We start from the raw sequence: 19,557 nt of genomic DNA, 5'->3' as shown, positions 1-19,557 counted from the left end.
GGGAACAGTTAGTTACTTTCAGTGTAAATTTTTCTACTTCAGCATTTTTCATCCTACTGCCTAAGAGAAGAAATGTACAGCAGATACACAACAGAGTTATTTAGCAGCTTTTTCCTTCTTTACACATGCCAGAACAAGCCAAATCACAATATTTAGACTTTGGGAGCTCCATTATATCCAACCATGGAGCAATTCCCATCTCCGAGGAAAAGGCTGGCATCTTGCTTTCCTGTCTGACATTCCCCAGACACCTTATTCCTACATTTTGCTTCCAGCAGATTATCACTAGCTGGACAAAAAGAGGTTGCTGCGGAGATGCCACTGACATCTAAATAAGAAGACATGACTGGTAGGTAGGGCCATCTGCCATACTTCCAACCACAAGCAGGATCCATCAAGTACTATATGGCAAGGAATGGCAAACAAAGAAGTGAAAGACTCTCTTAGAGGAAGCAAGGAGAGATGAGTGAAGGGGAAGAGACCCCCAAAGAAGAACTTGTGCATTTGTTCCCCACTACCCTTGTTCCCAGAATGGAATTCATTTGTTTGAGGTAGCACTACAGGAATACACTCCAGTTCACGTCTTAAAGTAACAGCCACCAAAACAACATGTGTGTCCAAATGTATTCTGGGGCTGTACAATTGCATGTCAGAGATCAGTGCTAAATCCAGTTTCAGGTGGCCACAAGTGCAACTGAAGAAGAGGTTACATATGCCCTTTCCTTAAGTTTATTTCTGTACTGCTGCATACTTGGCCACTTACAATGATTGAAACCCACTTCCATTTTAAGAGAAACAGTTTTGTTGGTCGCAGGTGTACCACAAGGGAACAGAAAGACATGGTCATTTTTCTGGGCCATAGGAATGAGTTGTGTAGAACAGTAGCTTTGCAGCTAGTAACTACCAGCTTTGCTGGTAACTACCTTTAACAACAGATTAGCAAACAAATTGTTAATAACCAACCAACCTCACAAATTGGGAGATACACAAGCAGATAATAATCCCTATTATAATGCATTTTATTATTCCATTCCTTTAGAACAAAATATTATAGAACTGGTTTAAAGTAAAGATTCCTTTATCCCTAAACCTCATCTAAGGAAATGTCCTGGTTTCAGTAGCTGGTAAGGTGCTATGTTTTGAGTTCAGTATGAGAAGAATGTTGGTAACACTGATGTTTTCAGTTGTTGCTAAGTAGTGTTTAGTCTGAAGTCAAGGATTTTTCAGCTTCTCATGCCCAGCAAGCGAGAAAGCTGGAGGGGCACAAGAAGTTGGCACAGGACACAGCCAGGGCAGCTCATCCAAAGTGGCCAGCGGGGTATGCCATACCATGGGACGTCACATCTAGTGTGTAAACTGGGGGGAGTGGGGGTGAGGAATCACTGCTCAGGGACTAACTGGGTGTCGATCAGCAGGTGGTGAGCAATTGCACTGTGCATCATTTGTACATTCCAATCCTTTTATTATTGCTGTTGTCGTTTTATTAGTGTTATCATTATCATTATTAGTTTCTTCTTTTCTGTTCTATTAAACCATTCTTATCTCAACCCACAATTTTTACTTCTTTTCCCGATTTTCTCCCCCATCCCACGGGGTGGGGGGGTGGAGTGAGTGGTGCTTAGTTGCTGGCTGGGGTTAAACCACGACAGGAAAATACCGAGTAGTCCAACATCCTGATGCAAGCTTTCCATATCCACAGGAGAGGAAAGCCTAAACAGCAGTATTAGACCACTTTCATAGCACACACCACCACTGAAGTACTGTTACAGTACCTGCATAGAACTGTTCAACCTGGGACAGATCATAACTAGAAAAGCTTCTTGGCATGTAGCAGGAGAACAGAGATCATGCTGAATTTTCCAAAACTGAAGCATATGTGCAACAGATAAAATGCCATTGGTGGATTTTATGGTGCATTGGGTGGACCAGAGTAAGAATATAGGTGACACTGCGTAAGTACCAGAACTCATTCTTAGGCTTCATATAATGGTGATATCCTGCAATAAGGAGAACAGTTACATTCGAGCAGAATTCAGCCACTATTCCACTCTTCAGTGACAAACTTGCCACATATGTCAGGGCAGACACAGATCTGCCCAGAGAGGTCCCACTTGGAGCATCTCTCACCAGCTGCCATTTAAAGAGAAACAGTCATACAGCCACCAATTGAACATTCACAGAGGGCTGCCCTGACTGTAGCTGGGCACAGAGGGAAGAACTGAGGTGGGGGAAACCTTTCAAAAAATCCTGGGCACAAGCAGCAGACTTGACCAAGTTTTCTACAGATCGCCAGGGTACAGAGCAGCCACGAGGTTTAGTGTGTATGTCTGTCACTGCTAAGAAACAGCAGTGTTCTGCAGTAGGTGGATTTGGGGAGGGGGAGTAAATAAACAAACAGTGCTTCATGACTTTGTACTGCATTGCTGTTGCCTGGGCAGCAGACAACAACAACACTTCTTGTAAACGCTGATGCCCGTCAGGACAGAGGCAACCCTCTGACCAGCTAGAGACAGCCAAAGCACAATCTGTCCACAGTGCTACTACGCAAGGCCCAGCATGGCCAGGAGCTTACCAGGTACATGTGTACAGACCGTTCTCAATTTCCATACTAATGTCCTTCTATTCTTCAGCCATTTCCATGCTGATGGTTGCATAGCCTTTGAAGATAAAAATATTACCAGAAGCAACTGTCGATTGACAGGTCTCCACTGTAAACAAGTGTCAAGGAAACAAAGCCTTAATGATGCTCTGTCATCTAAAAATACTATAAACAGTGTCTGTGTTACTGATGAATAAAGGAGGGCCTTGTTCCTAATGAAGAGGACAGACTATCAGAGAAACATCCACTTCACTGCTCTATAGGACTCAGTGCATAAACCTAAGGTATTCATTCAACTTCACTGAGCCTTGCTCCCTCCCAGTCCTACTGAGGGGACAAGATGACACCACTGCTGCGACACAGGGGATCTCAGGACTAACACACAACTGAGAATTAAGGCATTGGTACTTGGAAAAGTTCATTATACTCTCCTGTGGAAAGGCACTTTGGAAACATAAAGCATTACTGGAAGTGTGCCCTAAATAGCCTGCCAAGACAAATCCAAATATTATTTCCACTGAGAGAGACAAAACCAAAACTATTTTCTCCCTTTCCTTTCTCTTGGAAACTTTCCTGTATCTAAGAGATTTCATGTCTGCTCTCTTCCCAAGTGCCACAGTTTGATCCATTTCTGGTGCTCCAGTAGCGACTTCCTCTCTGGGGTTTCCTCCTCCAACTGTGACCCAAAATAAACAGCAAGGTCTGCCCAGATATTCCCATGTTAATGCAGTCTCATGCGTTATTCTACAAGACCCACCAGTGCAAAAGACTTAACTAGACAACTAACCCAGAGAAGAAGAGACAGAGCTTACAGCATCATGTTCTTCAACCTGTTAAGAAGGTCATGACCTATGTAGCATGAAAGGGAAACAAAGATATACAGAGTGTTAGAGAAAAAATGGATTTGGAAATTACAACTTAGTTCCTCCAGTTATCTGCTAGTTTGTCTTCTTTATCCTCTTGTCCGATTCTGCCCAAATCCCTTTATGAAACTAGCCATTTGTTTCCATATATATTTCTGAAAATAGAGACATACTTACATTTTTAAAAAAGAACAATGTCATACAATGACTGTCCACCACATTCTTATATCTCAAATCTGTCACTCTGTTATTCCCCTTGCAGGCCATTTGGGAACATATAAATACATATGAAAAGGAAATTTGTAAGACATCAACGTACTTTGTTTTCAAAACAGCTAAGGAAATGCTTCAAATCCTAAGTATGATGACATTCTAGCTGAAAAAGCAACATACTGTCAACCTGGAAAAGCACTGATGGCAAAGCGCTGTTTCCCACATTTTGAAAAGTGTCACTTTTCGTTTTCAATCATTTGTCAATATGATTTAGTCAAATAGGTGCCCCTCTGAAAATCACATCTCAGCACCATCCACTCGATTTATGCAGAAGAAATTTGATTCTGAAGAGTGTCACAAATAAAAACGAATAGTAAGAGTTGTATCTTTGTTATGTGAGTGATGCCCATGTAATGCCAATGAAAGCAGGAATCTATTTCAAAGTAAAAACACAAGGGAGATGAAGATCCATTTCTAGGTTTTCTATACTTCCAGTGCTGTGTGTGAGTGATCTTTATGCCAGAACACAAATCTACACCACACATCTTTGTTTTGTTCTTATACACTGCTATTATCCCGGAAATTCAGGAACTTTCAAATATGAATCAAATAGACTTCACATGAGATGAAGTCATTCCAGAAAGAGGACTAAAACTAGAAGTCCCCTCCCACAGGCATATCTAGGACTTTTTTTTCCCCACTTCAAGCCAAATTGGGTTTTTTTTTGGGGGGGGGGGGGGGGGGGGGGTGCAAAAGATGACATATTCTTAAGCAATTCACTTGGACAAAATTACAAGATAACATTTCAACCATTTCCCACTAAAAATATCAACAAAAGGGATATTCCAGTACAACATATTTATTTAACCAAATCAGTGTTTTCCAGTATTATAAATTTTTTGACCAGCTCCTATCCTTAAGAAAGCCAAAAACTAGCAGTTTAGGGATCACACGCTTTCCTGTCACTCATTACCACGCCTCATTAAGACCATTAAAGACCATCTCAACAAAAAAAGCACAATATGTTTATTATTTTATAACGTACCTGAGCTGTCAAGCCAAACTGGCATCAGGAAAGGACCTATCTTCCCCGTATTTGAAGGCTAAGACACTGTTTTTTCCCAGCTCTTGGATTATGAGGCTTGAGCACGTCAGCACTGTGCCAGCTTGCAGTGGTGGGCTGAGAAGCTAAGTTTTATTGGGACCCATTTGCCAAAGCACACACTCAGAGTGCAGTCCTGACCCAGGCTGTCACAGGTGAGAACCTGTGCAGGAGCCACTGCTGCCAAAGCATATTTTGGGAAGCTGGCACCTTTCAACCGCCTTAACAACTCGCCCTGTGCAATCCACTGTTTTGTGTAACTTTTTATCACGTAGTTTAGAATTAATCTCCTACAGTAAACAAGCTTACCATTTCTCCTCATAGGATAGGGTTTTAGTAACTTCACTAAGTTGCTCTAATTCCATGGTGTTTACCTATTCTCAGTTCTCCTTCCCTCCCTCTGAAGAATAAATAGAAAAATTATTTTCAGTGGAGAAACACAACACATCCCAGATAGAAAAAAAGAAAAAAGAGGAAACAGACATGGTGCTGAAGTGCAAAAAACTGGGGATCTCCAGGGTGGAAATAATTTACCATTAGCTCAGGATGCAGCAGACCGCCACAAACAGTTTCAGAAATGTCAGGTTTTTATCCTGAAAACCAGACTGCACTTCTCAATGCTGGCAAAACTATTCATTAATAAATGTTTTCATGTAACACTGGATCTTTTGGAAAACTTTCAGGGGAAAGGCAAGCTAAACCACCTTTCCCCAGCTTGTGGCACTCAGAGGAATTAAGAGATTCAGACTCAATTCTTACTGCAACCTCTTCAGGGCAGTTACTTCTGGACTTTGAAAATCATTGCATCAAAACCATCATGTTTTTCCCCAGAGGTCACTTTCAACCTGAATTAATTTATGATTCTATCTATATTTTCAAAGTCTCATTTTGGGGTAGGGGGGAATACCAAACCAGAACAGTATTTTTCTGATACAAGTGTCTTGTCAAAAAGAACAAATCCCCAAGCGTGTATCCTAGCAAACATTGTTTCAAAAACCTCCAAATCAAAGTAAACCTCAAAAAGTTTGTAACCCAAATGAAAATCACTTTGAAGAATATTACCAAGCTGAATTTAAAATGTAATTTGAGTATTTGTTCTTAATCCTTGTTGCAGACTAAATACTTCAGAAGGCATAATGAAGACCTAGCACCTCATTTTCAAGTTCTCATCCTAATGAAAACTAGCAAAGACATTCTGGTAAAGCACATGACAAACCAAAGGAACTACTTGTATCATCATATCTCCTTTTCCTTACTGACCCTGTATGACCATAACATGTTTCAGGGAAGTTTCGATAAGTTGGTCCCCACTGGAATAATTACTTAGAAAATCCCTATCTTCATGTCTGTGGGACTGAAGCTTCCGACTTCAAGCAACGGTCTGTTTCTCCAGGCAACATGCCAAAAGCACTTGTGTAAGATTCCAAAGCTTCCCAGTTGATCTACATCACAGCAGTCTTCATGTTGCTTTTTGTACATTGCCAAGATACTTCTGTAACCCACTGATTTTCCAAAGCTTCTGAAAGCTTCATACTGCTCAACAGCAAGGAACACACTTCAATATTGATGGGTTGGCAGGAAAGGATGTACTTTACAGACACTCACCTTGGTGTTAAGGTCCAGCTCAAGAATGAAACATCAGTCCCTAGCCTGTTGCAGACTGAGATGTATTGGCCAAAAGGCATCAGTGTACTGCTCTACACACTTTCAGATACTATCATCTGTCACTCAAGGATCAAGGCACTAGAGCACATGCACAGTGCATACATTTCATCACCTCTGCCCACACGCTCCACAAACCCTTTGCGTTTTGCCTCTCACAAATTACATGTGCCATTTTACACAGCTCCCTACAGCATCCCCTTCACATTCAGGCAGTTTGTCTCTTCTTTCCCACCCTGACAAGACAAGTTCAGCCTTATCCTCTAGAAAGAGAAACCTAAGCTATGGTAGTGCTAAAAAGCAAAGCACAGCAAAAATAAGGTTTCCACCTCCTTGTCTCAGTCTGAACCACAAGCTATTGAGACATCTAAAAGCTCCAGCCTTACAAATGCTCTTTTGAATGAGGGATGCCTAGAAGAGGTGCATGTTTGAATTTAAAGCTCCAGCTAAGGTTGCATCTACCCTACCATTTATTTCCGAAGTTGCAGTGCAGTTCTGAAGCACATCTCCCAGTTTTTGCAACTTGCGATTTGGTGCACCTGAGCTACATTCCTTTTAGGGGAAACTAAAACAGAACCTCATATCCAGATGCATAGCAAAGGCACTCCAACTACTAATGGGACCAGTGCAATGACTGGGTATTTGGATGGCTTCAAGCCATATGAATGATACAGATGTTCAGTCCAGACCACCAGAAAAAAAATGTAGCAAAAAGCAAACCACAAGGGGCCTCAATATCAACTTTTGACCTTCTGATTCTCTCTTCCAAAAATCCAAACGACATCCATAGTATTAAACTGATTCTTTCAGAGCATTATGTCAGTAAGGTATCACATGGCTCATCCAGTTTCTTACCAGACATACTCATATACCAATGATCTAGCTCAGTTCTAAGGACACCAAAATTAGCCTAGAACCCCAGTAAAGGTCACATCACTTACCAGGCCATAGCAAGTGCTGATCGCTGCTGTCCCACTCTCAGAACCTGGCTGCAACACTGTGCCAATGAAGTGGCACGGAACTCCCGAGCGAGTTGCAATCTTCGCACTGGTGTGGTTGCCACGTCTCCTTTCTACTACGTAGTTATGGGAAAGAAATCCCAAGTGGACAGTCAAGTTAAAAAACAGATCCTTCTCCTTGTGGTTAATTTTGTAATATACCAAATTTTCCTTTTTGCTGAGATCTCTCTTCTTCCTTGTGTTTGAGATGTGATGGTGTAAATCAAAAGAAAGAAAATGCCCACTTGCATCTACTCGTGCTGGATCAACGACGTGGTATTCTGGCAACGTCTTGATAAATTGCTCTGAGAGGAAGGAGAAAAAAAGAAGCAAAACTAGGGTGAGTGCTAGCCTGTTCAGATCTCACATGATTTAAAGGGAAACTCAGAAGTGACTGCAATTCACCACACCATCCTACCAACACAAAGGTAGGCAGCACACAGACCACCATGCAATACAGTCTTCACTTGGGCTTTCTACTCTCCCATTAAAACACTCAATTTAGAAGCTAAACATTCTTCTTTTAAAATATTTTGCCACTATTCATATAAAAGATTGACTGTCACACACACCCCCCCCCTTCCCACTCCCACAAGAGCTGGGAACCTTCTCTGTTCTAGGTCCCCAGTACATGATGCTCTGATCAAGGAGATCATCCTCACACGTCCAGAAAGATGACCACCTGAAGTAGGAGACAGAGCCTTACAAATAGACGTGGGTGAAGAGAACGCTACTAATTGGCTTGATAGGCTGTAGCAATAGCACCTCAGTAGCATCAGCTTTAGCAGATGTTGCAGAAGAGGATGAAATTTTAAAGAAGGGTTTGAAGAGGAATGAAGTAACCATGCCCTTTTGTATAAGGGGTTCCAGCCAGGATAAGATTGGACATCTTATCACTTGTTAGGATCTAGCAAGGGAAGACAGCATTGCTGGCATTCTTAGCTCCTGCTATGATACAGAACAAACAACACCTGTTCCCAATTTTTTTTTTTTAATTAGCATAAAACTCAAAAGCCCCAAGCAAATAACATAAATCCACATAAAACACAGTCCCTACGGGCCAGATCTTCTGCTGGCATACTTGACTTCAGGCCAAAAAATCACAGTCTGAACTTATTTAATCAAAAAGAAATTGTGACTATACATGTCATTCCAGTTCCTCTTTCCCCAGGGCTGTTCTTCATTCCCAAAGTCTCAGCCACTTATACATGAAGTGATTACACCTCATTCATTAATTAAGCTGGTTAACAAAGCAATTAACCTGCTCCAGGTACTTCCAGAACAATTTACTCCTCCCTAGGACTGCTAAGACAATCCTTCTACAGACACTTCACTCTCCACTGCCTGCACCTTCAAAGCCACACAGGATAAGTCATGCCTGGACAGACAGCTGTCTGGATTCATCCCCTTCAGGGAGGAACATACCTCCTTTGTCTTCATTAGCTGCAGCATGAGACATGGCTACTCATGCTTCCTCGGGCCATATACCCCTGAGACACATGCACAGAAACACTCCCAATTCAAAAAGACCCAACCAAAACACACAAAAACCCCACTTCCCAGCACATATATAAAACTAGATGAGAGACTTGGCCTTGCCTCTGGAGCATCGTTATTTCAGAAGCAAGCTTATTCTCATACACAACAGATTTCTTTGTACGCAAGCCTTCTCACCAGCCTACAATGACTTTGTGACTTTGCAGGACAAGCCACAGCAGTGGGCTTCTAGATCTCCACAGTGGCAGGTCTTGACAACATGGAGACTAACACCTACCACAAGTTCTGAGAGACATCTCCAGCCCTTGTCCACATAAGGACGACAGGGAGTGAGACACTGAAAGCTCAGTCCACACCTTCATGCCTGCAGTTTACACTGCCTGTAGACAGGTACCAGCTGCCTGACAATTTAGCAGCTGAAGCTAAATCAAGGTCCCCCCTTCCTCACACTCCAGAATGAAGCAAAAAATAGGCAGGGAGAAGAAAGGAGAAACAGCCAAAAGTATGGCTTACCTGCAGAAGTTGAATTATAAGACTCCTGGGTAGTCCCCACATCCCCTACCGTGCTAGCAAAGACAGGCTAACAGAAAACGCTACAAGACCAGGCTCCCATTTCTATGGTTTTCAGCACAACTCATGAAATAATCAAATTAAATGCCTGAAGGAAAACTTACTCATTTGCTGTCACTGTGCGATTTGCCTCTGCTTGATGTCTTGAGCTTAATTTGTTGTGGCTTAACTGTTAAGCTCTGTACAAGACCAAAGACTTGCGGTTTTGGACTTCAAACTATTCAAGGAAGTTTTTTATTTCACCACTAGAGTAATTAGTGTGTAGAGGTTAAGGCAAATTGGACATCATCATCAGTAAAAGGGCAAATAATGCCTAAGTATCTGGTGGCAACAGGATTATCAAAGCAGAGAAGTCTAACTTCACCCACTCCTTAAGTGCTCATTTCTGAATGCTAGTCACTGGAGATTTATGCTGCAATAATAATGTACTGTAATATAACTGCAGAAATGATTTATTAAAAAGTTTGCCAAAGACCAGAGAGAGTAAGATTACAACATAACAAAGTTTAACAAGATGAGGCTAAAGATATTTCTGCAAGTAATCATTATCCGTTTCATCTAGACTGTTGGGTAGAGGTTACCAAAGGCAATCCTACCAATAAGAGAACAATTTACTGAGCTCCACATTAAGCCTAACATACCACTTGACCTTTCTAGCTGGAGAAAAGTCTAAAACAAAGACAGGAGTACAATTTTGGTAATACCTTTCTGCCTTTCTAGGAAAGAATAACACTCAACTAGAAGGCAGAGACAACAAACAGAATAACTTAATACATGCAACTCAGACTGCACAAGAATAAGGGTTGTATTATTCAACACTGACTGCCCCCATTTTCCTAAAGTAATAATTCATATTAAAACACCACAGGTTCTTATAAAACTTAGTGCCAGCAAACATTAAGTGGAAGGAATCTATCCCAGTGCCACTGACAAGCCTTGGGGCTTGCTTGTCATGGTGTCCTCCTTGGCCACCTAGAATACTCTCCACTCCAGGGAATCCCTGCCTGTCGAGTGGCACTGCTCAGGATTTATAGGCCAGGAAAGGGAAGTCTTCCCTGGGTGGCTTGTGTAGCTCCAGAGAATGCTCTGTCTTTCCACAACTGCAGTCTGAGCATGTAAGCTTGCATCGGTGCGGCAAGCAAGGCCAAAACATCACACTTGGCAGCACATGTTCAAGTCAGTACTTTGCCTTGCAATCACGGTGTTTGCACAGGCCCTCCTGGGCATACAGGACAAGCAAGGTTCAGGCCCTTCACACTTGTTTGACGAGTCCAAGAATTGTTTAAATTGTTGGAGAAACCTTCCCTGCAGACCCTCCTAATTCTGCATCACTAAAAACATCTGATAATACTCAAAACCACCGCTGTCTGTTCTGCTCCTCTGTGGATTCAAACTCACCACACATAGCAGAGAACTGCCTATATTAAGAATGGCTGTACACAAAGTGAATAAACTAGGTTAAAGAGAAAAAAAATACACGGTCTGTCGCACATGACAGAAAAAGCACAACTTCTTTTCGACAGGTAGCAAGTTTTCTGAAAGATTCCTTTAAACTGTGATACGTCATCATTTGCCATTGTCTCATCTCCATCTTTGTAGTTCATCTACATCTGCCCCTCAGACCCTCTGGCTTCTTTTCAGATGATTCCTTGGGATAGGAAATAGCATTGCTCATCTCTGGATGAAGCGCCTTCCCGAGCCAAAGAAAGGCTCTGTACCCAGGAAACACCCCGAGCTCCGAAGCCCCGTGGCAGGGAGCAGGCCTTCAACATTCAGCAACGGCATCCTTAACTTTTCCATCTGCCACACTACTCATGGATGTGGAGGGAGCACAACACTTAACAGTCACTTCAGCTATGTGAGATATAAATTTTAGTCCTTCACACTTAGCACTGCATTCAGTCTTCCTCTGCAAAAAATTAGCCAAGTTTTGAGCTGTCCCTTTACACAAAGCTATTTACAAACTCCTGGAAAAGCCTAGGTTTTTCATGCCTAGAAAGTTAAATTAATTCTACATTTATTTCCAAATGCCTGACAATTAAACAGCTACTACGTGCTAACACAGCCAACCCTGTTCTGTCCCATGTGGAGTCAGAGGAATGCAATGATTGTTTGCATTCACTTTAAATGAATCCAGCAGGAACTAACTCCAGAACTAACTTTACTTTTCAGGCAGCTTACTTAACCGCTTTTCCTTTCCATGATCTCTGAGGGGCACAGGAGATTTTCTCCTCTGTGTCAAGCTCTCCCACTGACAGCACCACAGCTGTTGATTGCATCAGGAAGGTTTTCAGGAAGCAAAATTTCCTCCGACACTTTTGGGTCTTCTACCACCAGGCAGAGCCTTCCAGCTAATCATAATTTTTCTCTCTTGGGAACTGCTTCTCTGGTTTTCCTTAAACAGGCAAGAGGATAAAATTCCTGAGTTACACTCCCCCAGGGAGGTGTGCAGCCAGTACCAGCTGGGGGAACGAAGTTAATCTAGAGACTCCTCCCGCAGATGAAGCCTCGCTTTTCATACACCATCCTCACTGAATATGAATAATTCACAGTGGGTTTCATACCCTGGTAACACCAATCCTCCTGTAGTTTGTGCTGCTGCAGTACAGCAGTGATCACTTGTTTAAAAAAAAACAATCAGGACAGTAAACTTTTTCCGTTTAGTAGCACAAAACGATTCTGGTACTTAGGGAGCTGCCTCTTAACGAGGAAGATGAGCAAAAAGCAGGACTTAGCGATACCTTCACCTATACGGAGCAACTCAGGGACTTCCAAAAAGCAGCAGGAAGGAAGGCACAGCTACAGCTGTGTGCGCTCACTGCAAAACCTTGAAGTCTGGAGCTGCCGGTCCCCGGAGGCGCCGAGGGCTGCGCTGCCCGCTCGTGCCCCCAAGAGCCCGGGCAGTAACACGAACGCCAAACCGGGGACGGCGGGGACGGGGGGGTCCGAAACAGGGAGGCTGGCCGCCTCTCCTGCCCCAGCAGCGCCAAGGGGCCGCGACTCGACCGGCTGGAAGCACACCCGCGGCGAGGCTGCTCGGCGGGGAGGCGGCGGCGGCAATCCGCTCTGCCTCACGCCGTGCCCGGGCAACTCCCCGCACCCCAGCCCGCCCGCCGCCGCCGCCGCCGCCACTGACCTTGCCTCCCGTCGGGGAAGAGCGAGCCGCCGTCCGGCGGGGCCCTGCCCAGGCAGGGCGCTTGGAGGTGAAGGACGAGGAGCCAGAAGGAGACCTGTGCCGCCCGGCTCCGCGGCACACATGACATGGTGCGGGCGGGGAGCTCCGAGCGGGGCGCCGCGACCGCCGACGCCTAGCCGGGCCGCGGCATGGCCGGGCGGCGGGGCAGCGGCGGAGCGGCCTCCCGGCGCCGCCCGGACACAGGCGCCGCTCCCCAGAAGGGCTGCGCGGGGCCGTCCCGGTGTCTGGTTTCTGCCGGCGGAGGAAGGAGGGTTGTGGGGAGGGAGCCGCTCCCGGGAGCCCCCGCCTCGGAGCCGCCGGGGTTAACGCGCCGCAGCGAACCGGGCCGGGCCAGCCGGGAAGAGAGAAGAGGCCGCCAGCGGGGGCTGCCACCCCCCCCCCCCCCCCACTCCGCCCTCCACAGCGGCAAAGGTGGGGCGTTAGCCCCGGCAGCCCTCGGGGAGGGCCGTCCCGCACAAGGCAGCCTCCCCTCCCCGGCCCCACACCGCGGGTCTCCGCTGAGGGGCCGGGGGAAGGAGCCCGCCGCGGCCTCGCAGCCCCGCACCCGCCTGGGCAGAGGTTTCTCCCCGGCTTGCGGCGAAAGTGCTGGAAGCACGCGGGTGTTCGAGGCGTTTTCCGCCACTTCCCGCCGCAGCGGCAAGGGACGGTGGGCGCCTCGCCCCGCCTGAGGCGCCCGGGGCCCAAGGCCCCTCAGAGCCCGGCCCGGGGCCACCGGCCCCCACGCAGCCAGAGACCAGGTTGCTCAGAGCCCGGCCCGGGGCCACCGGCCCCCACGCAGCCAGAGACCAGGTTGTCTCCCCGGGGCGCTGAGGTCGTTCCTGTGTCTTAACAGCGTGCTGCCACGTTGGGGTTACGTCGGAATGTCCTCCGTTTGCAGGGGAAGTTCCTAATAGCCTTGGCACCTACGGTTTTAAGCGCCTGTCAGGTACTGTCCGCCAAGGATCCCCTCACGCAGCCTCTGCCGAGGGTTCCCCAGCTACCACGAGCGGGTGCCCAGGGCACAGCTTCGGTGCTGTCCCGTCCCTGAGGCCTGGGCCGAGTTCCTCGTCCTCTTCGATAGCCCTCTGCTTAAAATGGACTCTGCCATGGGTCTCTTGCATAGTTTTGTGGCAGTCTGTGCTTAATTACGCTCGTTCCTGTGCTCAGACTTCGGCAAAGGAAAATGGCTGTCCCGGTTCTGTGAGAACTGTGAACTTCAAACTCCAGAGAATGAAAATGCAAGGAAGAGTTAAAACTCCAAGGATTTCTAAATCAGATGGAAATATGGCTTCTCCCAGGCTTGAGACATGATAACTCTGGAAACAGAACATATTTATAAAAGAATGATGTTTGCTTTGTGAGTCATAATGTGCTCTCTTCTAGCTAATGGAAGGACACAGATCCTGTAAAAGAGGATGATTTTGTGCAATATTGATATGCAACAACACTTGCCAAGAGAAGATTTGTTCATTGCGAAGTATTTATTTTAATATGGCCGTCCATATATTCTGCACATGAATAACAGTATCTCTCGCCTGTTACAGCAACAAGTTTCCTGGTGTGCTTGCCATTAGGATTCTTTGAATTATCTAGTCACATGGTGGGCACTAGACCATTTTGTGACGTTGGATATCGTAGCTTGCTTAACTCTTTATCAGTACTTCCCTGAAACTGATTTAAAGCTGTGTGACCTGAAATTGATATAATGTCTATAATTCTTAACATTTTAAAAACACTTGAGAATTGTTGCATCGAGCAAGCTACAAAATTTGCTGTGCATATTTTAAAATAATTAAACTGGAGAATAAGGAAGTATCTACAGTAAATGGAATAAAAAGGAAAAGGACTGTAAAATGAGCAGAACAGGCTAGGAGTGTTGGAAAGAAGGGGTGAAAGTTCAAGGGATGGGCGTATGTTTACAAAGTACTGGTTTAACAAACTTCTTGAAGGCAATCAGAAAACCAGCCCTTCTATGAGAGGCATTTAACTATTTGCTTCAATTTCTAGTCATCTTTTGGGGTAGGTGTTCACCATGTCTGACGTGAGGCAACTAGTATTTCATGCAGGATTCCATCTTGGTTTCCTCTTCAGCAGGAAAAGTTAATTGCTGTTGCTCTTCAAGCATGAAATGTTTTTCCTTCTGCCCTTTCCTGAGACTAGAGAGTTTCTCATTCTGGACTAACTCTCAACCTGTTACTTTTGCCTGTTTTCTTCCCTGTTAACCCTTCTCCAGACAGCATCACGTGAGAGAAGGAAAAAAATCAGGAAGTGATGGAGAAATAAAAGCTTTAGGAACTCAAGAGGGCTTGTGGGAATGTGGGTGTTTTGTTTTGGTCTGATTTTTTTTTTTAATGACCAAAAATTGTAGATGCAAAAGTCATACAGAATGGAGAAAGGGAACTGTGGGAATCTGATCCGAAACATCTATAACTCCCTGGGCTTTGTGCCAGCATGCACATACACAGAAAAAAATGATTCACTGGGTGTAGTGTCAGGAAATACCCTGGGGGACAGTTGGATTCCTACTTAAGGGATGCTGTGGCTGTAGCTGACAGAGTCACATACAGTTAAAATGTGAAGCAATGGCACAAGTAGAAAGCACTTTCCTGCTGTGAGTATATACTGAGGCCAGCTATTTAAGTGAAGAGAATTTATGGCACTGTGTCTTCCCAGTACAGACCTGATTTAGAAGAGCATCTGTGGGCTATTAAAATTAGATACCTATATATTAAACTATTTGGTCTTTCACAAAGAATTGTAAAAATCTAATGATAAGGAATTTATGAATGGTTTCCTGTTCCAAAGAGGCTTAACCTGAGGTTTGGAAGCCTTTTGTGAATGTGAGGGCATTTTTTTTTTTTTTGATAACTCAGTTTGCATGTTAACTGTAAATGACTAGAAATGTTAAGAAGATGAATCATATGTGATGTGGTGGGCCATGTTAAAGGTACTGAGTATTAGCAGAGAGACGAACTGAAAGAGAATGACTCTGAATCCCAAAGACTCTGTGGAGTTTGCTGGATAATTATTGTGCATCCGTTGATTTTTTTCTGAAACAGATTTAGATGGAAGCTTGTGAGCATATTTTTTAAAATCTTATTCCCTCTTTCTCATTTAGAGATGCAGCCTCTTAACACAGCTAACTATTGGTAATTGAATCAGACACACTGCTGGATCTCTCAACTTCCATTTCAATTACAGTCTTTAAAGATTTTTGGAATTTCCTAAGTTACTCATGCAAAAAAATATTTGCTGACATTGCACTTATGGTATGTCTTTGGACAGATTCAGGTAACAGAATGAAGTAAACTCTAGAGTAGTCAGTGGTTCTATTACATGAAATTTTTTGGGATGCTCACATTCAGATTGCTGATCAGTGTTCAAACATGGATTGTTATTTGTAATTGGTGGGCTAATTCACAAAATTATTTCACGCTTGGACTATGTGAATTTAAAATCTCATTTGGTCTTAGTATCCATATTGACAGTTTTAAAGCATGTTTCTGGAGCAACAGGTCACTTTGAAATTAACTTTTTATGAAAATTAGTGCCAGGAAGATACGTTCTCAGTGATCTACCTAGAAGGCAAATGTGGATAGGATGTGAACATGATTAAAGTAATTTTTTTAACTAAATTTTATATCTGTATTAAAATAATACTTTCTGGAGAATATGTCTATGGTCCATGAAGCATACCTATCATGGTATGATCATTGCATTATCTAACTGTGTTGACTGTGTTATCTAACTGACATTTTGTAATGAAAACCTGTATACATTTCCTTCTACACTTTTAAGAAACGAATTGCCATGAGAATCTTCCCATGGTGGATACACACCAAGTCACACCAAACCTTCCACTCTCAGGGTGGAGAAAGTAGAGTTGGAAAATCCAGTTGAAAATGTAACTGTTAACAGTTATTGTCTGAGTTTAGTCAAAAGCTTGAGATTGGAGCCCTGAGCTCATAAAAATCCAAAGGGAGACCATATGGGTTCCAGAAATTAGAAGTGAGAAAATAAACAAATATGAAAAGTCCCTTTTTTCCTATTTCCCTTTCCTTCTCCTGCTCCAAAATTTTGTTTTAATGAGAAGAAAATGCCATAAAAAGGATTATTCATGAAACAGAATTTTACGGCAAGAATGCAACATTTAAGAATAATATAAAGCCCATTTAAGTAACAGGTATTAATAACTCTTTTTAATGAAATCTGTTCAAGAGCTTTACTATTACTACTCGTTGCTTCAGTATGTCAAATAGAAAAAGATTAAAAAATCCTTTGCTGCTACAAAAATGCCCCGAGAAATAGTCCCATGTTTCTGTATTTAAAATAGTGATAAATTCAATATTTCAAAAACCTGCTTTAAGCTACAAAAATGACTTTCATATGGAAGACAGAACGCCATCTCCCTAGCCAAAATATTTCAGAGTACAGCTGATTCAGTCACTATTGTAATCATAATCAATCTTCTGTTTGTGTACGAGGTATGTAAAGGAAGTGAAAAATTATAGGGATCCTTTGGGGTAAATTGTAGGAAAATTACCCTTTTCAGCAAATAGCTTATTTGGCATATTTATCTGAAACATTTTTAAAGGCTATTTGAGAAATACCTGCAGGGACACTTCTATCTCTGATACAATATAGTCAAAATCAATGGGCAGTTGCTGTTGGTGGTCTGAACTGATGCAAGCTTTTTAAGTTTACTGCACAGATTGATGCTGTCTGAAGGCAAACTAGCAACCTTAGTCCCATGGATTATTTTAGCATAGTACTATATAAACCCCGAAAAGCCTCTTACAAAACGCTATAGGATCTGTTTGAGATTTCCAAAGTAAACAAATCAGCCATTATTTCCCTATTATCACCAGAATACATCCCGAAAGCCTATGCCCATCAAGTTTATTACAGTTTTTAAAAAGATTGAGTCAGTAACACCAATTACACTGACACTTTGATAAAGAGAAGACTCCAGAAAGTTACATATTAGCAATGAGCCTTTGGCTGCATTGGTGGAATAAATAAGGAACAAATAGAAGACAATATTTTCCAGAATAATAACCCCTAGGTAAAGTATCTGATGAATTTTGTAATACCTTTTGCAAATAGCTGATGACTTTTTAAACATTTTTCCAGCTATGGAAATGTTCTGATGGTGTGATGAATAAATTATTCAGCAAATATTTCTTTCATTCATCTAGGTGTAGCCAGTTCCCTTACCTGCCTCTAAAACTTATTCTCTGAGATGAAGCGTGATGAAAGAAAAAGACAGACCACCCAAGACTGAGAAGGAATTTGTCTGGTGGTCAGAATACAAGCAAAAAACCTGGACAAGCATTTCACGTGCAGCCCTGTGTTCAAAATCCACTAGCAGTGTTCCTGTCAGGTACCTCAGTTCACACTCTGTTGCTTTCTCTGAGTGGCTAACAAAGAAAGCAATATATCTTCAGATATGATTTTCCTCCCTTTTCTGAATCTTTATTACTGTTTAGCCTCTGCAGTATATCAAGAAGATATAGTGCCGAGCAGGGAAATATTCAAATGGTAGAAGAAATTATTTCGTGCAAGACATGGTTTCTGCAATTTTTCCAGTGAAATGCTTAGAATTGGGTGTGGAGGTAGCAATGTGATCAGAATGGGGCAGAAATCAATCTGGAGAAAATCCACTTCCTGCACTGTCCATCCCGCTAATGATTTACCAAGAGAACGTGTCATGGTCTCTGCATGGCTCGGTTACAGATGAATTTTTCCTCATGAGCTAATAGTGGAAGGACTAAATAGGGGGGGAAAATTGAGCAAGAACTTGCTTATTTCAAATATTTTACTAACTTTCATTGTAGATAAGTGCTGACACTAGTGCTGAGGCAGCCAGCGCCACTGAGGGCTGGGGGGCCCTTCACCTCCTGTACCGTTTGCAGAACCTCTGCAGTGGTGCAACTCTGGTTAAAACTCGGTGTTTTCACTTTGCTTTTTATATGGTTGTTGCACTACTGGTGTTGAAGGATCCTTGGCTTTCTCTCCTGTCTGTAGTATTTTACACTTGGCTGTGCAACACTGATGGGGCTGATGGGGTTGTTAGGTTTCACTGCAGTGATGGCTTACTTTGGGTGTTGCCATTCAGCAGGCTAAGGGATGCAATATTTTAATGCCCTACTATTGAAAGTGCCACCTGAATCCAACCCTAGTCAGTCATTAAGATGTATGGAAGCCTAGAAAAAAATCCATGATTTGGAGAAAGTGAGGAAGAAATGTCAGGAGTCCATTTTTCAGGGCCTGCTTGCAGTCAGCCTTTTGAAGGGCCATTATTTCATTTTTTTTGTTTCATTCTAGTACCAGTGTATTTAGTGTAGCAAGTAATCTGAAGGCTAAGCCTTCCCAGAGCATTGCATTGCTAATTCCAGTAAGTCATACTCTCATCATATGCAATACAAATGATGTATAAAACTTACTGATTACTCTTGTTCCCCTTTAGCACTCCTGTGGACTGGCTGATACTTTTACAGGGTCACTGCAGATAGAAACCGAAGTGATGAGTGGACTGCTGGCAACAAGTGGCACACACGGCCATGCGTTTGCAGGAATTTCAATACAATAAATCAGTTTAAAGACTATGGAGAAACAAGGTACTTGTTAAATCTTTCCTTAATGTGCCCCAGACGGCTGATTCACAGTGCTTTATTTAGGTGTATTTAGCATCTGTTTCGTTTTCGAAATGCGCACTTATTTTGATTTATCTAAGAGCGGAATGGGAGAAGGAAAGCCTCGGTTCCGATTCCTATCGGCTGCTTTCCGTTTCTGCTGCAAACCTGGCGGAGAAGCGAGTTTCGGAGAAGCTTTCGGAGAAGCTGCAGTTGCCGCCTTCCCCGGGCCGGTGCCGGCCG

General features: G+C 43.4%; 1 protein-coding gene and 1 long non-coding RNA gene across 3 annotated transcripts in view; one reads left to right on the top strand and one right to left on the bottom strand.

Annotated features, from left to right (window-relative positions):
* Positions 1-12,767, bottom strand: part of ADAMTS12 (ADAM metallopeptidase with thrombospondin type 1 motif 12) — a 165,676-nt gene extending 152,909 nt beyond the window's left edge. For both annotated transcript variants that reach the window (XM_030005164.2, XM_030005165.2), the window contains exons 1-2: positions 12,641-12,767; positions 7,381-7,742 (exon numbers count right to left, since the gene is read on the bottom strand). In XM_030005164.2, coding sequence (XP_029861024.1) covers positions 7,381-7,742; positions 12,641-12,767 — 489 coding nt within the window. The remainder of the gene's footprint in view (positions 1-7,380; positions 7,743-12,640) is intronic.
* On the top strand, positions 12,656-19,447 carry LOC115337121. The gene is made up of 4 exons (XR_003922032.1): positions 12,656-12,768; positions 14,063-14,156; positions 17,878-18,062; positions 19,149-19,447. It is a non-coding gene; the product is annotated as an uncharacterized LOC115337121 (long non-coding RNA).
* The last annotated feature ends 110 nt before the right edge of the window (positions 19,448-19,557 follow it).

This window comes from Aquila chrysaetos, chromosome Z, assembly GCF_900496995.4.
Source record: "Aquila chrysaetos chrysaetos chromosome Z, bAquChr1.4, whole genome shotgun sequence".
Lineage (NCBI taxonomy): Eukaryota > Metazoa > Chordata > Aves > Accipitriformes > Accipitridae > Aquila > Aquila chrysaetos.
The sequence above is the reverse complement of the archived record's forward strand: the minus strand, read 5'-3'. Positions and strand labels throughout refer to the sequence as shown.